At 43.9% G+C, this 20,767-nt stretch overlaps 1 protein-coding gene across 4 annotated transcripts in view; it reads left to right on the top strand.

The window, feature by feature from the left end:
* Positions 1–20,767, top strand: part of KDM4B (lysine demethylase 4B) — a 188,554-nt gene that overhangs the window by 120,033 nt on the left and 47,754 nt on the right. For all 4 annotated transcript variants that reach the window (XR_014520980.1, XR_014520981.1, XM_083483665.1 and 1 more), the window contains exons 10-11: positions 9,077–9,249; positions 17,593–18,089. Coding sequence is in view for 2 of the 4 variants with exons in the window: in XM_083483665.1 (XP_083339791.1) it covers positions 9,077–9,249; positions 17,593–18,089 (670 nt within the window). In the remaining 2 variants the exon portion in view is untranslated. The remainder of the gene's footprint in view (positions 1–9,076; positions 9,250–17,592; positions 18,090–20,767) is intronic.

Genomic DNA, 20,767 nt, shown 5'->3' with positions numbered 1-20,767 from the left:
CCCTTCAGTGATGACACCTTGGCCAGCCCACACCCACTGCACCCCCTTTCCTGTGCCACTAGGCTAAAGGAGGAATATTGTGACATGACCTTACTAAACATGATCCTCTCTTGTGGGGAAGAGTTTTGTCCAATGGAGTCGCATAGATACAGTGATAGGGCATGCCCCCCCGCCTGCTCAGCAAACCCAATATCTGCAAGAGTACCTGCTGTTATTTGCTTTATTTCTTTTTAATCATAGAATCTTAGAGTTGAAAGGGATCCCAAGGTGTCATCTAGCCCAACCCCCTGCAATGCAGGGATCTCAGCTAAAGAATCCATGACAGATGACCACCCAACCTCTGTTTAAAAACCACCACCTTTCGTGGGAGTCTGTTCCACTGTCAAACAGCTCTTTCTGTCAGAAAGTTTTTTCCAAATGTTTAGTTGGAATCTCCTTTCTTGCAACTTGAAGCCATTGGAATGCTGCCTTCAAAACTCTCCCTCCCACTTCCTGCTGACTTTCAACTGTGGTAGCTTTTTTGTGTCATAGAAAACACCCCACAAGTTTTGCAGTCTTTTGTGCCAACCTTTAAAATATCTACAATGATGGGCCTTTATATAACATGGCTGTGCAATTCAACTTTTTTTCTGAACTAGATAGCATTTTTTGTGCATTTCTGCTTTCTGGAAGAGAACAAACCTTACCTGAGTGAGTTGCAGGCTAACACCTAATTTATGACAATAGAATGCTGCTTCCGTTGTTTTTAGTTTCCCCCCTCTCCATTCCAGTGTAAAAAATATAGTTCCTTATCGTACTCCCTCAAATCCTTTCATAATTTTGAAATATCCCTGTCAGGTCATTTAATGTTGACATGTCTGACTTGAGCTGCGCTCGCTTGCTCTTGCGTTTTAGATGGCTATCGAGTGTCAAGCTTATTTGCCACACTCAATTTATTATACCAGTCAGGATTCAGTTTCAGAATCCTAGTGCGGAGATCTTGATACAGCCGGGGCTGTCTGTATATTCTCCACTTCTGTACACTTTATGTTAGCATAGAGCGGACTTATCTGTCATAGAGTTTAATATCCTGAGAACATTTCCCTCCCAGTTTGAGTGTTCATTTTTGAAACAAGTTTCCAGCCCTTACTATTGCAGAAGAAGGCTTGGAGTGCCTTTGTGCCTTTCTCCTTTCCCCATCCCATTATTTCTTCCAGTTGCTCCAGTGGTGGATTTCACTTGCCTCTACTAAAAAACTTCCCAAAGGTCTTATGTCCTCTAAAGCTATTTAAAAAACCAAAACCAGTATGGGAGTCAGTTCTGTTATTACTAGGATCGGTTTACATTTCTTCAATAGATTGTGACATACAGGGTACCTACATCTAGAAAGTGTCCTAATCTCAACTGAGATTCTCCGTTTAAGCCTGGAAGAGCTTGGAGAGTGCTTCACATACATGGCGCACTCAATGCACTAGAGGTCATAGGAGATGCAGTTCCCAGAGTTCTGGATACCTTGGATGAAACCTCCCTAGGAAGTACAGTGGTACCTTGAGTTACAAACACCTCAGGTTATAAACGCTTCAGGTTACAAACTCCGCTAACCTGGAAGATACAGATAGGTAGCCCTGTTGGTCTGCCATAGTCAAAATAAAAAAAATCCTTCCAGTAGCACCTTAAAGACCAACTAAGTTAGTTCTAGGTATGAGCTTTACACTGTGTATCTGAAGAAGTGTGCATGCACACGAAAGCTCATACCTAGAACTAACTTAGTTGGTCTTTAAGGTGCTACTGGAAGGAATTTTTTTATTTTAACCTGGAAGAGTTACCTCTAGTTGAGAACTTTGCCCCAGGATGAGAACGGAAATCGTGTGCTGGTGGCGCAGCAGCAGCAAGAGGCCCCATTAGCAAGAACAGTTTCATATTAAGAACGGACCTCCGGAACAAATTAAGTTTGTAACTAGAGGTACCACTGTAATGTGAAGCAGGCAATGGCAGGGAGGACACCATCTGTACCAGGGCATGCACAGGCTTCTAGGCCCCATCACACTTCAGAAGACTATATAGTGTTAGTAATTTTGTGTGTGTGTGTGTGTGTGTGTGTGTGTGTGTGATGAGAGAGAGAGAGAGAGAATTTAAGATAGTTGTCTGCTTAATTAGTCCTTTCATAAAGGATTCACGGCAAATCTGATGCCTGACCTCTAAATGGTCATCACAGTGGAATAATGACCATTAGTGAGGTACAAATGTTATCCTCTCTCTTTTCTCCCCTCCTGCCCCACCCTCAACTTAATGCACTTTGCTCTCTTAGCCTCTTCTCCTCCTCCTCATTATTTTCGTAGCTCTCTGTTATGTCATTTGTCAATTGTCAGCAGCAGCATTACAGTGCTTGCACTCTGTGGTCGTTATGCCTCATGAAGCAGCTTATGCTCTCAGTCCAGCTTCAAGTGTGCTCTGCATATATGTATGTCATGCTTCCATCACTTACCGCTGCAAATTATTTGCTAGCTAGCATAACCTCACAGGTACAATCACCTTTTACTTATTTTAATTTTTGCTTTTGTTTCTCCTTCTCCTTCCTGCATTCCTCACCCTCAAACCTCTCTTGCTTAAAAGTGTTTTATGGTTTTAAACCAAAATGCATTTTCTCTGCTCGGGCAGACTACCATGCTAGCAATACCATTTTTCTGCTTGAAAACCTTGTTAACTCTAAATCAGCAATCCTATCATGTCTGCTCCTGGCAGAGTAGAGGATGGTTGGCTGAGGATCCAGTTTTTCAAGTTGCCTTTAATCGTCCCTTCTCATCCTCTAGCAGGGCACACAGGCCCTACTGTCAGCTGAGTATGACCTGCTGGGAACCAGGGCTGGAAAAATCCCAGGCACCTGGGTGTCTGGGCTGCCAAAAAAAAAGAGGAATTTTAACAGATTTTCCCTGCCCTGTGCAGACCTGGTGCCTGACAACTAGATATTGCAGGCTCCTAAAAATGTGTGCTGGCACCTAAGAAATTTGCATTACTTTCCCATCTCTGCCAGGAGCCATTTGTCACACTGCCCTTGACTCTTATTTATCAAGCATGTAGCTGATTTTGTCCCCAAATCTGCCTAACTTAGTGAAGCTGTTGGCTTGAAACATGGCTGCTATTTACATAACGGTTAATTGATTGTGGCTAAAGCTAATTGGTCAACAGAGTGGATTGTCAATAGAGAGCAGTGATCCCATTCCACAGACTTTCATTGGATTTGAAGGTTTTTATAAATGTTTTGTTCTGCCACAAGGCATGAAACCAAGTGTATGTGTGTGTCTCCTGCTCCACCCTCCCCACCCACCCCAAATCAAGCACGCTTTAGGAAGAAAGCAGCCTCTACATGAGGAAGTTTAGTGGAAACACTGATGGGGAAGAACCAAATCCTTCTAGGAGTATGCTGCCCTTCCTAGAAAGCTGTGTTATAGAAACCATTGGTTAGTTTATCTTAGTACGGGCTACCCTAACTGGCATCAGCTCTCCAGAGATTCGGACAGAAGTCCTTTCCTAGCCTTACCTGGAGATGGTCAAGTACTTGCTCATTCACCATGTTATTTATAGCTCTCCTCCCTTAGCTGCTTCTTACCTTTTTACCTCCGTATTCTGCCTAGTCCTAGATGACTAAGTCTTGCATTAGAATATTGGCCAAAACAGCTTTCCAAGGAGATCCAAAAAGTCACAGCAGCTGTGCTGGTTGGATCCAGAGGGAGGAAACCTCCAGGTGCACATACACACACACAAAGTTCTTTATTGTTCAAGAGTGCCCCTGAGGGAGAGCTTTGTTAAAAATGCATTCGGCTCAGTAAAAACTTATTCTTGTATATTAGAGGGGTCTCCCTTCTTTCTCCTGCAGTTGGTTCTTTTCTGCAAAGCAGGACTGTGCCTTACCCCAGTTGGAGTTGTCCTGCAGGCAAGAGGGCATCCAGCCGTGGCTCAGGTCTCCGAGATCTATTTTACTTGTGACTTACAGTGGTGGCCCGCAAGACGAATGCCTCGCAAGACGGAAAACTCGCTAGACAAAAGAGTTTTCCGTTTTGGAGGTGCTTTGCAAAACGAATCTCCTATGGGCTTGCTTCGCAAGACGACAATGTCTTGCGAGCTCCTGCTGGTTTTTTCCCCTTTCCCCCCCTTTTTCTAAGCCGCTAAGCCGCTTATCAGCTGATCCGATCAGCAGATAAGCCGCTAATAGCACTAATCCGCTAATCCGTCAATGGGCTTGCTTCGCAAGACAAAAAAACCGCTAGACGAAGAGAATCACAGAACGGATTCTTTTCGTCTTGCGAGGCACCTCTGTATTTCAAGGTGCCAACAACGGCCATGAGCAAGACCTTGAGCAGAGAAATAGGCTGTAGAGCAGAGCAAGGGTATTGTTATTGTTATTGTTATTAAAATGTCTATACCACCCTTCACCTGAAGATCACAGGACAGTTTACAATCTGGGATAGGAAACCAGAAAAGACATGAAGGATTGTTTCGTTGCATTTGTGTTTATTATCTTGCCTTTTCTTCCCTGATGGGTTCCCAGCTGGTCTTGGATATGTTGAACTGTCTGGTCAGTGAGAGGCCAGGCAGTGGAGGTTAGTTTTTACAGAAAGGATATCTGTATAGCTTATCCAATTTGATGTCATGGATGTGGGAGAGGTTTGTCTTCCTCGGCTGAAGGATCCAGATATGATCCAAGTGTGAAGTTAGACAGAATACACTCCTGTTCATGTCAAGAGGGTCAACGTAGGAGTCATCCATGGGGTGCTGGACTTGTAGGTATTTTCAGCAGTCTATGAGAATGTCTGTAACTGGCGGTTCCTCAGGGTCTTGGCTAAGTTACCCCGTTTATTCTCAGCAGTGGTGAGATTGACAAGTAGCCTTGCTCACATTACTTTTAGATAACATGAGTCCTCAGACCTGGATTGTGATGCAGAAGGCAGTGTAACTTTATGAAAGTGAAGCATGCAGCTCCTGATTTCTACTTGTAGAGATGGGGTTAAACTAGCTGAAGTTTGCTCCAAATTTTTCTGCAAGCAATCCCCCCCCCCCCGTCGCTAAAAATATAGCCCCCAAGCATCTGGTTATTAATTGGGAGACTTTGTCACTTCCCTTCTGAGGAAGCATTGCAACTTCTCCTGAATCTTAGTGAAACAAAATTCCAAGACTTGGGTTCCACTGGTGGGTTCCTGCTAACAAATTGTCTTGTAAGTGTGAAGTAAACTCACTTGGAGAGGGGCCATATGGCTCAACGCTGGTCATTAGTAATTCCTCTGCTAGTGTCTGCCTTTCTGGGTTTTTCTTTTTTTTCTTTTTGGACGTAGAGCATTTCTCTACCTAGCCCCCACATCACTTCCAGCCGGTTGGGCTTGTTGCCTCATTAAAAGTTCCCGTTAGCTGTGTTCTGCTGTGACAGAATTAATGTTTCCCGCCCCCACCACCGAGAGGCTGTAAAAGGTGTGAAACTTGGGCGGTAGGTTTTGGATTATTTAAAGTTGCCTTGAGTTGCTGTGTGCTATATTGGTAGTGGCTGAGAAGAGAGTGGAGAGGGGACCACAATATGTGGGGGCTCTTCTTTCCTTCTTTCTTTCTTTCTTACTTTCTTTCTTTCTTTCTTTCTTTCTTTTTCTTTTAAAAATAAAATTTATTGAACAATTAATAAAAGTACAGAAAAAAAGAAAAAAAGAAACATTTATCGAAATAACAAAAAAGAAAAAGAAGAACAAAGAATACCAACAAACAAAACAGAAAAAAGATTAGGATTTTCATATCTTATACTTCATCACTAGTTTCTTGACCTCCTCACACCTCCCTTTTTCTATTCCAGTTCAGATATTTAATTCAGCAAATCCTTACCCTCTATCCTTAACTTTACTCAAGATCTTAACCTATATTAAAAATGCATTTTGCCTCATTATCAATCTATATTAACATATTCTTATTAATCTTTTTACCAACATCTCTTATTTTCCATCCAACATCTATTTAACATTCATAAATTTTACAATATTTCTGTAGATATTCTTTAAACTTTTTCCAATCTTCTTCCACCAACTCGTCTCCCTGGTCTCGGATTCTGCCAGTCATCTCGGCCATCTCCATGTAGTCAATCACCTTCATCTGCCATTCTTCCAGAGTGGGCAAGTCTTGTGTCTTCCAATACTTTGCGATGAGTATTCTTGCTGCTGTTGTGGCGTACATAAAAAAATTATATCCTTCTTTGGCACTGATTGGCCCTTCCTTCCTTCCTTCCTTCCTTCCTTCCTTCCTTCCTTCCTTCTTTCCTTTTAAGCCACATCTGTTTGCTGAAACCAATGGCATGCAGGAGACCAGAGGCACGGGGACACTTAATGGGTTGAAAGCAACAGGAAGCAACTTAATTAACAGAGATGTAGCTATGCATGCACACACATGCTCACACATATACATACACAGAGGTCGGGGAGAGAGTATTTACAGACAGGTGTTGGTAAATTTTGCTTCTGTGCTTCAGAGAAGTTTTTTTCAACTTTAAAAAAAAATCCTTCAGAAAGATGTTTGTTACGAACACAGTTGTGTCGCCTCTTGGCTGTCACTTGTGTCTGCATGTAGGATGTTTGCTTTATCAGAAACACCGAGTAAAGGCAACATTGCTTCCTGCAAAAAAACTCAAAACCCGCACAATTTTGGCTGTATTAGGCAGCTGTTGTTGCACAAGGAGATAGAGAGGAAGGGAAGGGACATCTTATGAGCTCTGGGGATCCAGGACTACAACTGATTGTTCTGTTCTGTTCTGTTTTGTTATTTATTTATGAAAATTACAGAGAAAGAATAAATTAATAATTACACCTCAATAAAGAAAAAGAAAAGGAAAAAAAGAAAAAATACAATAATAAAGGGGGCGGGAATTAATGAGATACACAAAATTGTTCAAAGGATACAAACCATAATTTGAGTATTCTATACAAAAGGCTCCCAGAAAGAAATTATATTTATATTTCTTCTTATCTTTCTTCCCTTACATTCACTTGCTTTCTGTTCCAGTAAACTTGTTTGAATCCCTGTTATGTTAGTTGACTTCCCTCTCTCTCTTTGAGGCTTCGACACTTCTCATTGGTTACCAACAATCTGCATTCCTTTATTCAAATCATTTTTTTTCCATTAGTTATGAAACTGATAATTTTGGAGCATTTAAAAAAAATTGCTTTAAAAATATATATACAGTACAAACATTCTTCCAGACTTTAATACCAACAATCTGTATTCCTTTATTCAAATCCATTTTTTCCATTAGTTATGAAACTGATAATTTGGGGGCATTTTAATTTTAAACTGATAATTTGGGGGCATGTTTCCTGCTTGGCAGCGGGTTGGACTCGATGGCCCTTGTGGTCTCTTCCAACTCTATGATTCTATGATTCTAAAAAATTTGCTTTAAAAAAATATATACAGTACAAACATTCTTCCAGACTTTAATATCAGGATGTTCCATGCCTTTATTTCTGATCTTTATTCATCCCTTAATACAGGTATGTTGGGGGCTGGACTATATGGGGGGGGGGGAATGAATGAATTCCTATGCCCCACAAATAACCCAGAGATGCATTTTAAATAAAAGCACACATTCTACTCATGTAAAAACATGCTGATTCCTGGATCGTCCGCATGCCAGATTTAGAAGGCGATTGGGCTGGATCCAGCCCATCGGCCTTAGTTTGCCTACCCATGCCTTAATATGACCTGTTTTTCAGCCAAGATTGGGTCACCCTGATTCGTTGATTTGAAACCTATTCTGTTCTGTCTTCATGTACACAGAGGGTGATTATACCCATTAACAAAGCTCCGCCCTCTCCATCTTCAGGCCTGTTGCTGAGACTGGTGGACTGAGCTGTGCATACATGGGGTCCTTCTGAGCACATTAGAATCCCCCCCCCCATTTGCGCCCACTAAGGGTCTTCAGAAAGGTTTTCTTCATATGTTTGCTCTGACCTATTGCCTGGCTCGTTACAATGTTAGCTATCCTGATCTCTCTTATGAAATTGCTGCAAGGATTTATAGAGTACCTGTGGCCCACTCAAATTGTGTCCAAGAATTGGCAGGCGCAGCAATGGAGAAAGAGAAAGTGATATTTTATTGCAGAGCAATAATGACCCAGTGGAATGATTTCCAAAGACTGGGCCCCGAAGCCCTAGCGGAGTAAGGCTTTATACCTGAGTACATCCATCCTAAAACATGACATAATCGTATATAATTGCATATAGCAGCAAAAATCGAACCAATGAGCACATACATAAGCCTTTCCCCTGACCATGTAAAGAATACTCCCCAACTTCTTCTTTCCTCAGATGGTACATCAGCCTGACCTTTTCCCCAATTTACAATAATAAAGAGGAAAAGAAACTTAATTTTGTCCGTTGATAATACGGATAACCCCCACACAGCATCTGCTTCTGTCTAGAACATTGTGGTTAGTGTTTTCCTGTTTTTAGCTGCTGAGGAGCTTGCCTGGACAGAGGAAAGTGCCAGCACATCAGATTTATTGCTTCCTACTATGTTAGCGAGATGTTGAGTACATTAGAAGAACAAGGGGGAGAGAAATGGGGCAGAGGTCATTTTTGGATTTCTAAAATCTAAGCATTTAGCTATGCAGATTCAAAATCAGTTAGATACACGGGTATACAGTGGTGCCTCGCAAGACGAAATTAATCCGTTCCGCAAGTCTCTTCGTCTTGCAAAGCGCGGCTATTAACGGCTTAGCGGCTTTAAGAAAAAGGAAACAAACTCGCAAGAACTCGCAAGACGTTTAGTCTTGCGAAGCAAGCCCATAGGGAAATTCGTCTTGCGGAACAACTCAAAAAACGGAAAACTCCTTCGTCTAGCGATTTTTTCGTCTTGCGAGGCATTCGTCTTGCGGGGCACCACTGTATAAGAATCATCATAAATATAGATGCTTATATATGGATATATATGGATAGATGATTATATAGAAATCATAAGGGTAAAATTCATCCAGGTGATCCTGCTACAAAATTGCTTCCAAGCAATTGCTTTCCTTCCTCCGCCAGAGCCTTTCCTTTCATGAGGCATTACCATTTCTTTCCCTTCCCAAATCCAGGGCTAACAGAAAACGAAGCCAATCCCGAAGGCATAAGACACAGGACCAAAAGTTGCTTGGGGATGCCATGGGGATGGAGACTGCCTTGGATGAGGTGAAGGTGAAGGAGGAGCCGAGGAGAGTCCCGAGTTTGGATGAAGAGGACAAAAACAAAGCCTTGGATGGCAAAGAGGGTAAGGCTTATTGGACATTATAGAACTCTATATCATGAACATCTAAGCTCTTATTAAAAATGTTTCTTGCCCCTCTAGATCAGGCTTACATTTTAGCACTCACCTGCTAACCAGATTCAACAAAGAATTGCCTGGTGGAGACAGGGACCGAGTGCTCTATCTCTCCCAGCGCAGAAATGTCATGAGCTGCTGGAAAAAGAGGCTTTGCTGTCTCTCTTCAGCAAGTGAGTAAATAGGACACTGGAGTTTTCGGAACACTTCACGAGCATAATGCCAGCGGACTTTGTAAGCAAGCCTTGACTATGTTTATGCCCTACTTTTCAGCCAAGATGGCCTCCCAAAGCAACTTTAAATTAAGTTCCACACAAAGATACAATATAATTAAGGATATGTTGGTGGTGGCAGGGGGGACCATTTCTTATGGCTCTTGGCAGTGGATATCACAGTCCAGGTGCCAGACTCTTCCTCTAGAGAGAGATTGGTAGAAGGGGCCGCAAATGAACTCAGCGGCTCACTGATGGCAATGATCCCAACCCGCAGAAGCGGCTCTCCCACTGATCTAGAGAATCTTCAAGATAGGACCATATGAAACCACCTTAAAACTGATTAAAACTGTTAGGGTACCTGACTGGGAATGGCTTTCAAGATCATTCCCAGCTTTACGACACAAAATCCTGACTGTTTGTGGGTGCAGGCAGCTTGAAGTGTTTCTGGTTGCCCTCGTCCTTCGCCCAGCAAGGGTACAAACCACAGAGCAGCTGGCTTAGCATTGTCCAAACCAGAATTCATGGGGGAAAGGAACTGCGAGTGTGGGTCTGGGTGTAATGCTAACCTCTGGGTTCATTTTCCCCTGGACTAAGGGGGGAGCAAAGAGGGTTTGCTTGAGCTGTGCGAACCAGCATACAGCTCGTGCACATCATGGTGAAAGCAAGCTGTTCTTTGCTGCTTCCCAATTTTGCCCAAATGCAGCCAGTGAAGCCCTTCAGAATGACACCTTTGAGGCACAAGAGGGCAAAAGTGGGGCGATTTCTCCAGAATTCAGTTGTCAAATTCTCACTGGGCATTGTTGGTTCTTTTGGAGAGTACCGTGGCTTCTTTGCCAAAATGAAATCTATGCTTGCTGAAATATATCATCATTTACTACAGCTATTAAGAATTCAGCCTAAAATAGCTTTCTTGACAGGCCTTGGAAGTTTCTTCCAAAGCTGCTTAAGCTTTTCTAAAAGACATACATTTTTCTTCTGTACTTTGGAAAGGGTGGAATCTCTCATCTGTGTGGCTGCTACACCTTTCATTAGAACAAGGGAGGCTTGTGGAAGATTCTGAGGGGCGCAGTGTAATCAGCAGCAGCATTTATTTGTTTGCTTATATATCCAGCTTCTCTACGAACGGTACCCCGAGTGGCGTGCAGCATAACCGCAAAACATATAATCAATAAGAAAGCACAACACAATTTCTAAAAGCAATAATAAAGAGCATAATACAACCAACACTTAAAATCCCACTTGCAAGCTTCCTAGAGGCACCTTGTTGGCCATTGTGAGAATAGGATGTGGGACTAGATTCACCTTCGCTCTTCTCCAGCTTCAGGCCCCTTCTCATATTCTTATGTTCTAACACCAGCAATCCCTCAGCTTGTAATTCCACTGTGTGGAAATGTAAGAAATTTGACAGGCGGGTTAAAAACTAGGTGGTGAGAAATATATATTACTCTGATTGGTCATAAGGGAGCATTAGTAGAAGGTGAAAAATTCTTAAATTCTTCATTTCCATTCTTAAATAAAATGACAGGAGGCTACAGTTTGCTTATGGCTACTGGGAGCAGGGTGCCTGAGCAGGACTTCCAGTATCAAAGCAGTGTCACTTCTTTATCCTGCACAACCCTTTGCCATTCATTATTTTTCTTTCATTTATTAAATTGGTATACCACCCTTCACCCACAGATCTCAGGGCAGTTCACAACATAAAAACGGCTAGCAGAAATAGAATAAGCTAGTTTGTGGTGGGCGGGCTTCAAGTTGTAGAACTTAGATTTCTATCGCAAAGGCTCTGCTCCATTACTCCTCCGACTGTGGGTTGAGGGACATTAATGTGTTCTGAAAAACACATTTAATTAAAATTAAGTCTCCTGAGAACTCAGAGAAGAGGCTGCCTACTGCATCTCAACATGTTTCCCTGTTTTGCATTTCTTCTGTCCAAATAGCTTATGTTGAGTGGGGTGGGGAGATAATTTTTTTGTATGCCTTTTTCAGAAGTGATTGGATCATCCAGTCATTCATGACACAGCAGAATTACCTGTTCTTAGGGGAGGTATGGTCATAAGCAAAGCAGGTGGGCTTCTCTGAGAATGGATAACTATTAACTCCGTAGGAACTCAAAAAGTTAACCCTCTTTGACTGCAAGAGGGAAGCATGCCTTCAGTTTAATTTCAGAAAAGAAAAATAAAAAAATTCCTTCCAGTAGCACCTTAAAGACCAACTAAGTTAGCTCCAGTTGAGAGTGGTAAATGTTTTGTTTTTCCTTTTGGAACTCTTGCCAAGCTTGGTGGTTCCTGATAGAGTTGTCCAATACAAGGAGTTCCTCCTTTATTAGCTTCTGTTTAGAGTAGAGAACGCTGATCAGATGTTTGAGCAGCTTCTTAGAGAAAGTGTTGCATAGTTTTCTTGCATATTCAGTGGGATACGTGGATTGTAGAGGGTTCTTAATTCTAAGACCCTTGGGTATAATGTCCAGGTTCTTGCATTTAGTAAGAAAGAAGATATCAGTCTGTACCTGTGCAAGTTTCTTGGTGAGGTTGATGGACTTCCATTTCATGCGGCTCAATGTGGTGCCTTCCATAGTTCCAGTTACAGATAGGTAGCCGTGTTGGTCTGCCATAGTCAAAATAAAAAAATTAAGGTGCTACTGGAAGGAATTTTTTTATTTTGACTATGGCAGACCAACACTGCTACCTATCTGTTCAGAAAAGAAGTGTGCCTTTAGCAATCAGAGGTTTGGGGAATATTCCTCCTGTTCCACTCTTGCATGTGTGTAATGTGTTTGTGTTTAATAAAATACTGATTTTTTAGCTTCTTTGGACACTTTTTGAAATGAAAAGGCAGGGTAAAAAAATTCTTTGCAAACATTGCATTGTACAACCCTGATTTAATTGGGATCTGCCCATGTTTCTTTTTTCAGTAGCTTGATTCTGCAATAATTTTGTGCAGGAAAGCCAGGAATACAATACACTGCTCCCAGTCCTTGTCGCTCCTAGATTTTGTTGGACCCATTTGTTTTACTCCTTAGGCAAGGAGCCACTGGTGTGCGGCAAAGGAGTTGCACAACCAGAGCAAGTGACTCCCTGCCGCTCCATCTTGAAAGAGCCAACAGCACATTGAGCAGGACGTGCTTGGCTTCTGTACGAGCCCCAACAGTTACAGCATGGAATAAATGGCCTGAAAAATGCCGATGTCTCCTGGGGGGATGAGAGATAAGTGGCACAGGCAGAGCTGAGGAGCCTTGAGAAGAGAAGAGGGGAAGATGAATTGCTGTGTTCAAGATGAACAGCTTTTAAATTGGAGCTGAGCTCCGCTACTGGCAACTGCTTAACTGCCTGCATCGGTGGGATGGAGACTTTTCTTCCAGCCCTGTTACTGAAATTCTGACTTTGTGGCTGAGTAGCTTTTGATGCTGCTTCTCGGATGTTGCTGTTATCAGCCTGGACTTACTTATTTTCTGTTGAAACCTTAGGAAGCAGTGCTTGTTTATTGTGAGCTCTGGAGCGGAGAGCCAGCCTTTTCTTCAGGCTCCCACTCAGACCTTATAAGTAAATGTGCAAAAAACAACAACCCTAAATTGTGTGAAGGAAATAAGTGGCAAGCAATTCATCTGTGAGTAGCGTCAGACAACTGCAGAGTATTTTTCTCTCAAGTACAGTTCTCATTCATGGAGATGGTTGCGTGTACAGTTGCCAGTCAATGAAATGTACAGAAATGAAGTGATGTGAATCCGCCTTTGGAAAAGAGTTAGGAGTGCAGACTCCCCTCCAAAGCGTGCCTATGAACTGTTTCTTCTGTGAATCGTTGCATCTGCATCTCTTCATAATTAGGGCAGAGTCCCCTCTAGAAACAGAGAAAAGGAGACCTTGTGGGGGAGGGGGAATCTCATACTCCAGCATCTTGTTCCCCACAATGGCCCACTTAGATGTTTCCAGAAAGCCCATAAGCAGGACACAAAGGCAAATTGCCTTCATGGGCCTGTTGTTGCTCTCAGCAGCTGGTATTCAGTGACATAATTGCCTCTGAACCTGAAGGGTGTATATAGCCATCTCAGGTAGTAACCCTTGGCTGTTGACTAGATTGATTTAAGCTCTTCTGAGAGGGTAATGGACTCCTGCACGTGGCGCATGTGGCAATGGTACAGCATACTCCTGAAGAACAACCTGACATGGGTCTGGCCTCAGGCAGCAGGCCTCTTTAAGGAAAAATATTGATCATCATCACCATACCTGTTAAGTGCGGAAAGGCAGGAAGCATTGGACAAAGAACCCCGATTGCAGGCTTAAAAGGGCCAGCCCACGAATACTCCCCATCTTGCCTGCCCAGTGATTTTAGGATGGGGATTTTAGAAGGATCAGAATTATTCCTTTGCTGAAGCAAGGTGTACCCCCCACACCACCCATCAGCTGAGAATGCACCTTGATCCAGCAGAGGAGCAATCAGCTGGCGGACCATGCCTTGCTCAGGGAAGGGGACTGCTTCCCATTCAGCTCTTCCCCAGCCCTGCTCCTTTCAACCTCTTCAGCAGAGGTTGAAAGCAGCAGCTCAAGGCTGCTTGCAAAGAGCTTTGCAAGCCCCCCTGCTGCTGCTGCTTTCATCCTACCAAATCAACTGTGAGGAAAGGTTACAGCATTTGGGGGGCTTTATAGTTTAGAGGGAAAGGTGTGTAAAAAGAAACATGATAGAGGTGTATAAAATTATGCATGGCACGGAGAAAGCGGATAGAGGAATGTTTTCTCCCTCTCACGACGCTAGAACTGGTAGGCGTCCCATGAAGCCGGAAGTTGGAAGATTCAGGACAAATAACATTTTTCACACTATGTATAGTTGAACTATGGAATTCGTCAGCGAGGGCCACAAAAGTGGATGGCTTTAAAAGAGAATTAGATCCACAGAGGATAAGGCTTCTGAGTGCCAGATGTTGAGATCACTAGTGGGGAGAGTGCCAGTGTGTTCAGGGGCAACCGACCTGTTAATCACGTGATGTCATAATGACATCAGATAATTCCCAAAAGTTGGCTTGCCAGAGGTATTGGGGAGATAAAAGGTCTGCTCCACCAGGTCAAAAAGCTTCCGCACCCCTGCTCTGAAATAGTTCCACTTGCCACCGACTGCTGCCAAAGCCACCTGTTTAGAAGTCAGTGAAGGACAGGGCATTGTAATCGCAGGAAGGGGGGCAGCTTCCACCCCCTACCCAACATGGAGTGTAAATGCAATCTTACATTTTGTGGCCAGGGAGAGATCCAATTTGACTTCTCATTTGATGCATTCATTTCTCTAAGGAAATTCTAAATTCCTTTCATGCAGTGCCTCAAAACCAGCTTTATCTTGAAGTATTGTTTACACAAATGCACCCCTGACTATTTTTGGCTAGATCTCATTAACTTTTCTTTATTTTATTTTTAAATAAATTGGTGTAAATAAGGCTCTTGGAATAACCGGCTTCTGGGAAATGTTGTGACACAGACTTCTGCCAGCAATAGGCTTCTGCAGGGGGAGTCTTAACAACTTCATCTAGCTCCGAGCTTACTCATTTCGTAGAGCCCCATGCTGTGCTTTGGCTTAGCTGATCCCCCTCCCCGGGCTTTGCAATGTGTTAAGCCCTGGCCTGTAGCCTTTGCTGGGCTTTAATGTCAGCATCTCAAGATTGGGAGGCGAGCTGTTAAATCTTCCTGATGGTGGTTACAGTTCCCCATTTCTCTTTGCCTTCCATCTCACTCCCCTTTGAGTACCCTATTCGTAAAGGAGAGTGACCTTTTATAGTTGTCCAGACATCTTGTAGGTGAAAAACAATCTCTCAAGAATCAAATTGTGTGTGTGTGAGTGTGTGTGTGTGTGTGTGTGTGCTGGAGGGGTTGGCGCTTTCTTGGTGGAACATCTATTATTTACTGTCCCTTGAATGGACTTGATAACTTTATTCATGAAGCTACTGGGGGAGGGGGAATAAAGTTCCATTAATTCACTACAAATGCAATAAAGGCAGCAGTTTCGAGGCAGCTGCCATCATGACCCACTGGAGGGCTGGCAGAAATTTCAATTTGGGGGTGCATGTGTACTGGAATACTCGGAAAACAAAGTGGCAGTCGGGGGTAGGGAGTTCTCTTTTGTTTTATGGGTGGCCCTCTGTCTAGATGGGAAAATACTGAGGCATCTATCTGCCTAGTGAGTGTGCGTGCGATCTCAAAAGTGCACTCGTGAGTTGACAGTGGGGAGATAAAATGGATGGTGGTGGCTTCTGAGCAGGGTGGGGGCACTGGGCAGGAAAGAGATGAGAAGAGAGGATTGAGAGAAAAAGAAAAAAAACGCATCACTGGCATTTTGTGATAGACCCCAGTTCAATGCCTGGTTTGATTCATGTCCTACATTGCTGCCGCTGCTTTCAGAGACCTTGCAGGAGAAGCTGTTTGGCAGAGAAGTGATTTAGGGGTCTCTGTTCAATGCCTCATTTCCCAAGTTTTGTTGACTGCCCAGCGTGTAATGGCAGGGCTTATGTGTATGGAATGAACTTAAACCGAGTGTCTGACTGCTGGGCTTGAAGGCATTGGGGAGCCAAGACTCATCTTTTGCCACAAAAGGAGCTCTTGTCTGTTCTTAGATCTTTTTTTAGAGTAGTAGAAGAAACTGAACCCAGCAATCTGGAAACCACACAGGTTTGTTTTTAAAATAAAAATAAAAGATGGACTATGTTGAGTTTTATAACGTCTTCATGGTCACTTCTGAGGTTCGCTCTTCATTCTCTCTGGCCTGACAATGAGCATTCTACTTTCTCATCACTCGCTTAGGCCGTGTTTGCATTAACGGTTACTTCAGTTTGTGCCATCCCTTAACTCCTGTTCTCTTCACACTGAGAGAGGAGATGAAAGTCATTGCAGGCTTTCGTTTAAAACCTGCCTGTGTTCTTGAATCATTTGTACTGGAAGCACGTCTTCACATGACTTCACTGAATGTCACCCGTCTTGGGAACAGGTGAGGGATGTATTCTTCTACACAAGGAGGGTGTTGGTAGCACAGAGATGGAATTAAGAGTTTTAGCAGAAGCTCTGCTTTGTCTCCCTGCACCATCAGAGACTTCGGGAAAGAGGGTGATCTGGTGTGTTATATAAAATCCTGCGAATCTCAGCATTTTTAAAGGCAATTTTGACTGGTGTTGCATTTGTGGAACTTCAGCCCCAGAGAGATGTGACCAATTCTGCCCTGTTTTTCATCTAGATGCCAAGTTAAGACTTCCTGGGCCAGGTTCAGCTAAGTTCCCCCCACCCAAATCTCCCCAAATCTGCTCGGGCAACTTGGGAGAACCCCCAGAACAGCACACTGAGAAAGGAGATACTGTTTTGTCTGCCAAGCAGAAATGCTTGCACTAGTGTGGCATAGAATTCCACCCCCGGTGTTTGCCGCAGAGGCGGTTGATTTTAATTTTTGGTAGATTTAATGGGTGCTATTTTGCTGGTATGCTTTAGTGAGGTTCTAATCCACCCTGAAATCAATTGTTGTGCGAAATTATTATCAGTTTTCCAATTAAGCACCAGCAGCATGCTGATTTTTTTAGCCCTTAAGGCTAAGTGACATGGGTCTAGGTCTTAAAGCTGAGTATTTAAGATTAAATACTGGTTAGGGAATGTCTGATGATAATGAATTGTGAATCTAAGGCAGGGATCCTTCTATACAGACTTTCTTGGGTGTTAAGATCAGCAGAAGTCTATTTGGGTAGTTTTGCTGCCCTCAGAAGTTCAGGTGAAAGTGGCCTGGAAGAGGGAATTCTCTGTGGTAGTCCCTATCTTGTAGGATTCCTTCACTGCAGAGGTGTGTCTGATGATTTAAATGTACAGCTTTGGGCAAGTGCTACACCCTGGTCTTTGACTCCTGAAATGTGTGTGTTCAGGACCCTCCCTATTCCTGTGACTGGAACTTCTTGTAAATGTTTTAAATTATGAATTCTAAATCACCGTAACCTGGCATGGGAGCTGCTAGTGAAGGGCAGGTAATAATTACAGTTATGGGCTGAAAGGAAGAATTTAATGTGAGGCTTTGTTGTTGTGAGTTTGGCAGTAGCCTTGTTGGAACTGATCATCTTCTTTTGTCAAAACAGGTGAATGCAAGCCGAAGACCCGAATCCCAAAAGTAAAAGGAGAAAGGAAGAAGAAGCAGCAGCACCCCCACCCCTTGCCCCAGCCACCTCAGCTCCCATTGCAACAACTTCTGCCTCCCCTGTTACTCCCACAGCCACCTTTGCTCAAGCAGCGGGAGGGGCAGCATCAGGTCCGTTCGGAGAAGGGGGGGCCTGAAGCCCAGTCCCCCAAGTCTGCATCAGTGGAAGAAAGCATCCCCCCAATGCCTGCCCTCGACGCCCTGCCCTCCGAAGCTCCTGGTGAGGAGGAAGGGTTGAAGCCACGCCGCATTATCCCAATGCTCTTTGTGGTTCCACGGCCCAAAAAGACATCTTCAGAAAAGAAGCACGCCTCGTCCCAAGACGTGCTTGAGAGGTTCGCCACGCAAGAGCAGGTGGCCCCCTTGGATCTTGGGGTGAAAGATGAGAGCGGCGAGGGAGAGAACGCAGATGTGCCTGCTGAGCCTAGTAAATTGCAGGTAGTGTTGAGTGTGGTGGGGTCTACGTAATGAACGTCTCGTGGTTAAGCAGCCAGGTCAGGGTACAGCAAGTTTCCCTAGGTCCTCATTTGAAATCCCTTGCACCTCCAAACATAGTGGACAAGGAAGCGGAAGCAGCCACCACATTCCAAACCAATCCTTGAAAAGTTGTATAGAGGCCGCTGCACCATAAACTCCTCAATTTCCCTATATGCCATGCTCCATGTCCATGTCCACGCTGGACAGCCTCCCTCTGATGACGCCCAGTGAAAGGCTTACATTTCAGAGCCCCTGAAATCTTTTGGGCAGCCCCTATTTTCTGGGCCTCAAACACAGTGCCCTCCACTGTTTAACGTTGACCCTGGTTTGCTGTAAGAACCTGGTTGACCCATAAGGAAGTTCTATGAGTGACAGTGCTGTGGGCTTCTAGTCTGTATATAGGATGTTTCAGGGGGCTGGTTTCCTTTCTTCCTGGTGTGTCATTGTTCTTCCTTCTGCTCCCTTCTCTGCTCATGTCACTCTGTCTTCCCTGCCCAGAGAGGTGTAGAATAGGTTTAGCCAATATTGGTTGAACTGTCAGTACCTAGTAGGGATGACATGAAGGGATTCAGAGTGTTGACATGCTGCTTCCGGTATCGCCTGGGCTAGCACTCAGGTTGCATCCACAGAAGTGCTGGACAAACCCATCCTTTCACAAAGCACTCCTTTTTTAACAAAAGAGGATTGATGCAGTGCTTGGTAATCCATGCTGCTGTCACTGCCAGTGCACTGTGGAAGCTAATGGTGCAGTTGTGCCTGCTGTGGGTTGGTTGTGTGTCCTGTGTGTAATCAGCTTGTAGACCTGTGCTGGTGTGAGCAGAGTCCCAAGTCCAGGCTTCAAGATCTCTCTTTTTCCCTGCTCCAATCCCCCACATCCAGGATGATGAGACTTCTGTTGCCTGGTGCACAAGGCTGCTCTTCCCAAACAAATCCGGCAAAGATAAATGTTTTTGGCGAAATCCTCCGTTGCCTTATAGCATTCTTTTTTTCCTTTTTAAAGACAAATGCAAGTCCAACGCCTCCTTTGCAGCTCTGCAAGATAGGTCACTATTGGTTCCATTTCACCGGTGGGGAACAGAGTGCTTGTGTCTTCACAGTCAGTGCATAACAGAGGACAGACCTGAGCCCAGGAGAAGCCAAACCTCCTAGTCACTGGAACAACATGGGTTCTCTGATGAGATTGCCTTTTTGGATCATAACAGTCTTCTGATTGAAGATGCAGCATTGATAATCTGTTGATGCTTGTATTGTTTGTGAACACCATGTGTTTAGCTTGCCGGGCCGGGAAGATGATGACAGGAATGGCTTAGTGCTCGCCATCCCCAAACACCTGATTATTTCTCAGAGACGTTAATGCTGCTTTCCCCCTCTGATGAATCCGAACATGAAATAACCTCAACTGTGAGGACTAAGAATCACTCCCCCAGGTGACAAGGCAGGGAAGCTTAGTTGACCCTCATCCTTTCAGGCCATCTAGGTATTGGCAGGCTAGTACAAGCATTTTTGGGCTTGCTTGCAAGGCTTGCTTAGCATTGTTCTTCTTAGCTCTTGAGCACATCGCATCCCTTCTGATGTGTTTTTTTGCTATCTTGTGCTCCAGCAAAAGGAATGATCCCTGCCTCAGCCAGATAATTTACGCACACAGTTCAAAAAGTTGGACTGAGGGGAGGGACTTGATGCTTAGAAATTAAATGATGGCAAATAGGAAATTTGCTGTATATTTTTTTTTCAGCCACACATGTGGTCTGTGTGCATTTGCACCTAGTAAGAGGACAAAAAGGGCACCTTGTGGACTTGTAGTCTGCAGTGTCCTGACAGAACTGCCCTGTTGTAACATTTTCTCATGGTTTGTGTGTTACCCGGAGAGGAATTATACCAATTTTGAAACAGTGTGCTTTGAATCAAGTTCATCAGATTTTAATGTTCAGGGCCTACCCTCACTTTAAAAGGAGTTTGGGGTTTTGTATGTTTAGTCAATCTGTCTACCTTTCTGTAAATCACCTAGTGGCTTTGTAAGTCTTGTGTTTTTGGAATTCCTTTTAAACTGGGCAGGCATTGAGTAGAGGTTTGACCTAGAGTTTGACTCTTGGCAAGTGGGAATTCCCCCGGTGATATCTCAGAATGCAGTATTGGAATTGGTGGCTACAGACAGTTCATCTGGAAGTGCAGTGTGATGTTGTCAGGCTTATAGGAGTTTGAAATGGCTTCTTGTTGAGACAAAGCCCCATCAGCTCACTGGGCAGACTCTCCTTTCTGTGTGCTTCTCATCTGACTCTGTCTTTGACCTGTTGTGTTTGGCCGGTGACATCACCTTCTTCTTCAGCCTTTAAGTGGCTCACTCAGTTGGCCTGCAAACTTCTTATTTATTTAATTGCATGTATATTGCATCTTTCTTCCAAGGAGCTCAAGATGATATACATGGTTTTTCCTCTCCCATTTTATCCTCACAGCAGCCCTGTGAGGAAGGTTAAGCTAAGAGACCATGACTGGCCCAAAGTCACCCACAGAGCTTCACAACTTGAGTGGGGACTAGAATCCCAGGTCTTAGTCCAGTACGCTAACCACTACTCCACACTGGCTCTTCACATGACCACCACCCCTGCCTCACCCACCCCACATGCACCCATTATATTTCTCTC

This window comes from Podarcis liolepis (assembly GCF_965112155.1).
Source record: "Podarcis liolepis genome assembly, chromosome: 18".
Classification (NCBI taxonomy): domain Eukaryota; kingdom Metazoa; phylum Chordata; class Lepidosauria; order Squamata; family Lacertidae; genus Podarcis; species Podarcis liolepis.
This window is presented reverse-complemented; position numbering and strand designations above follow the sequence as displayed.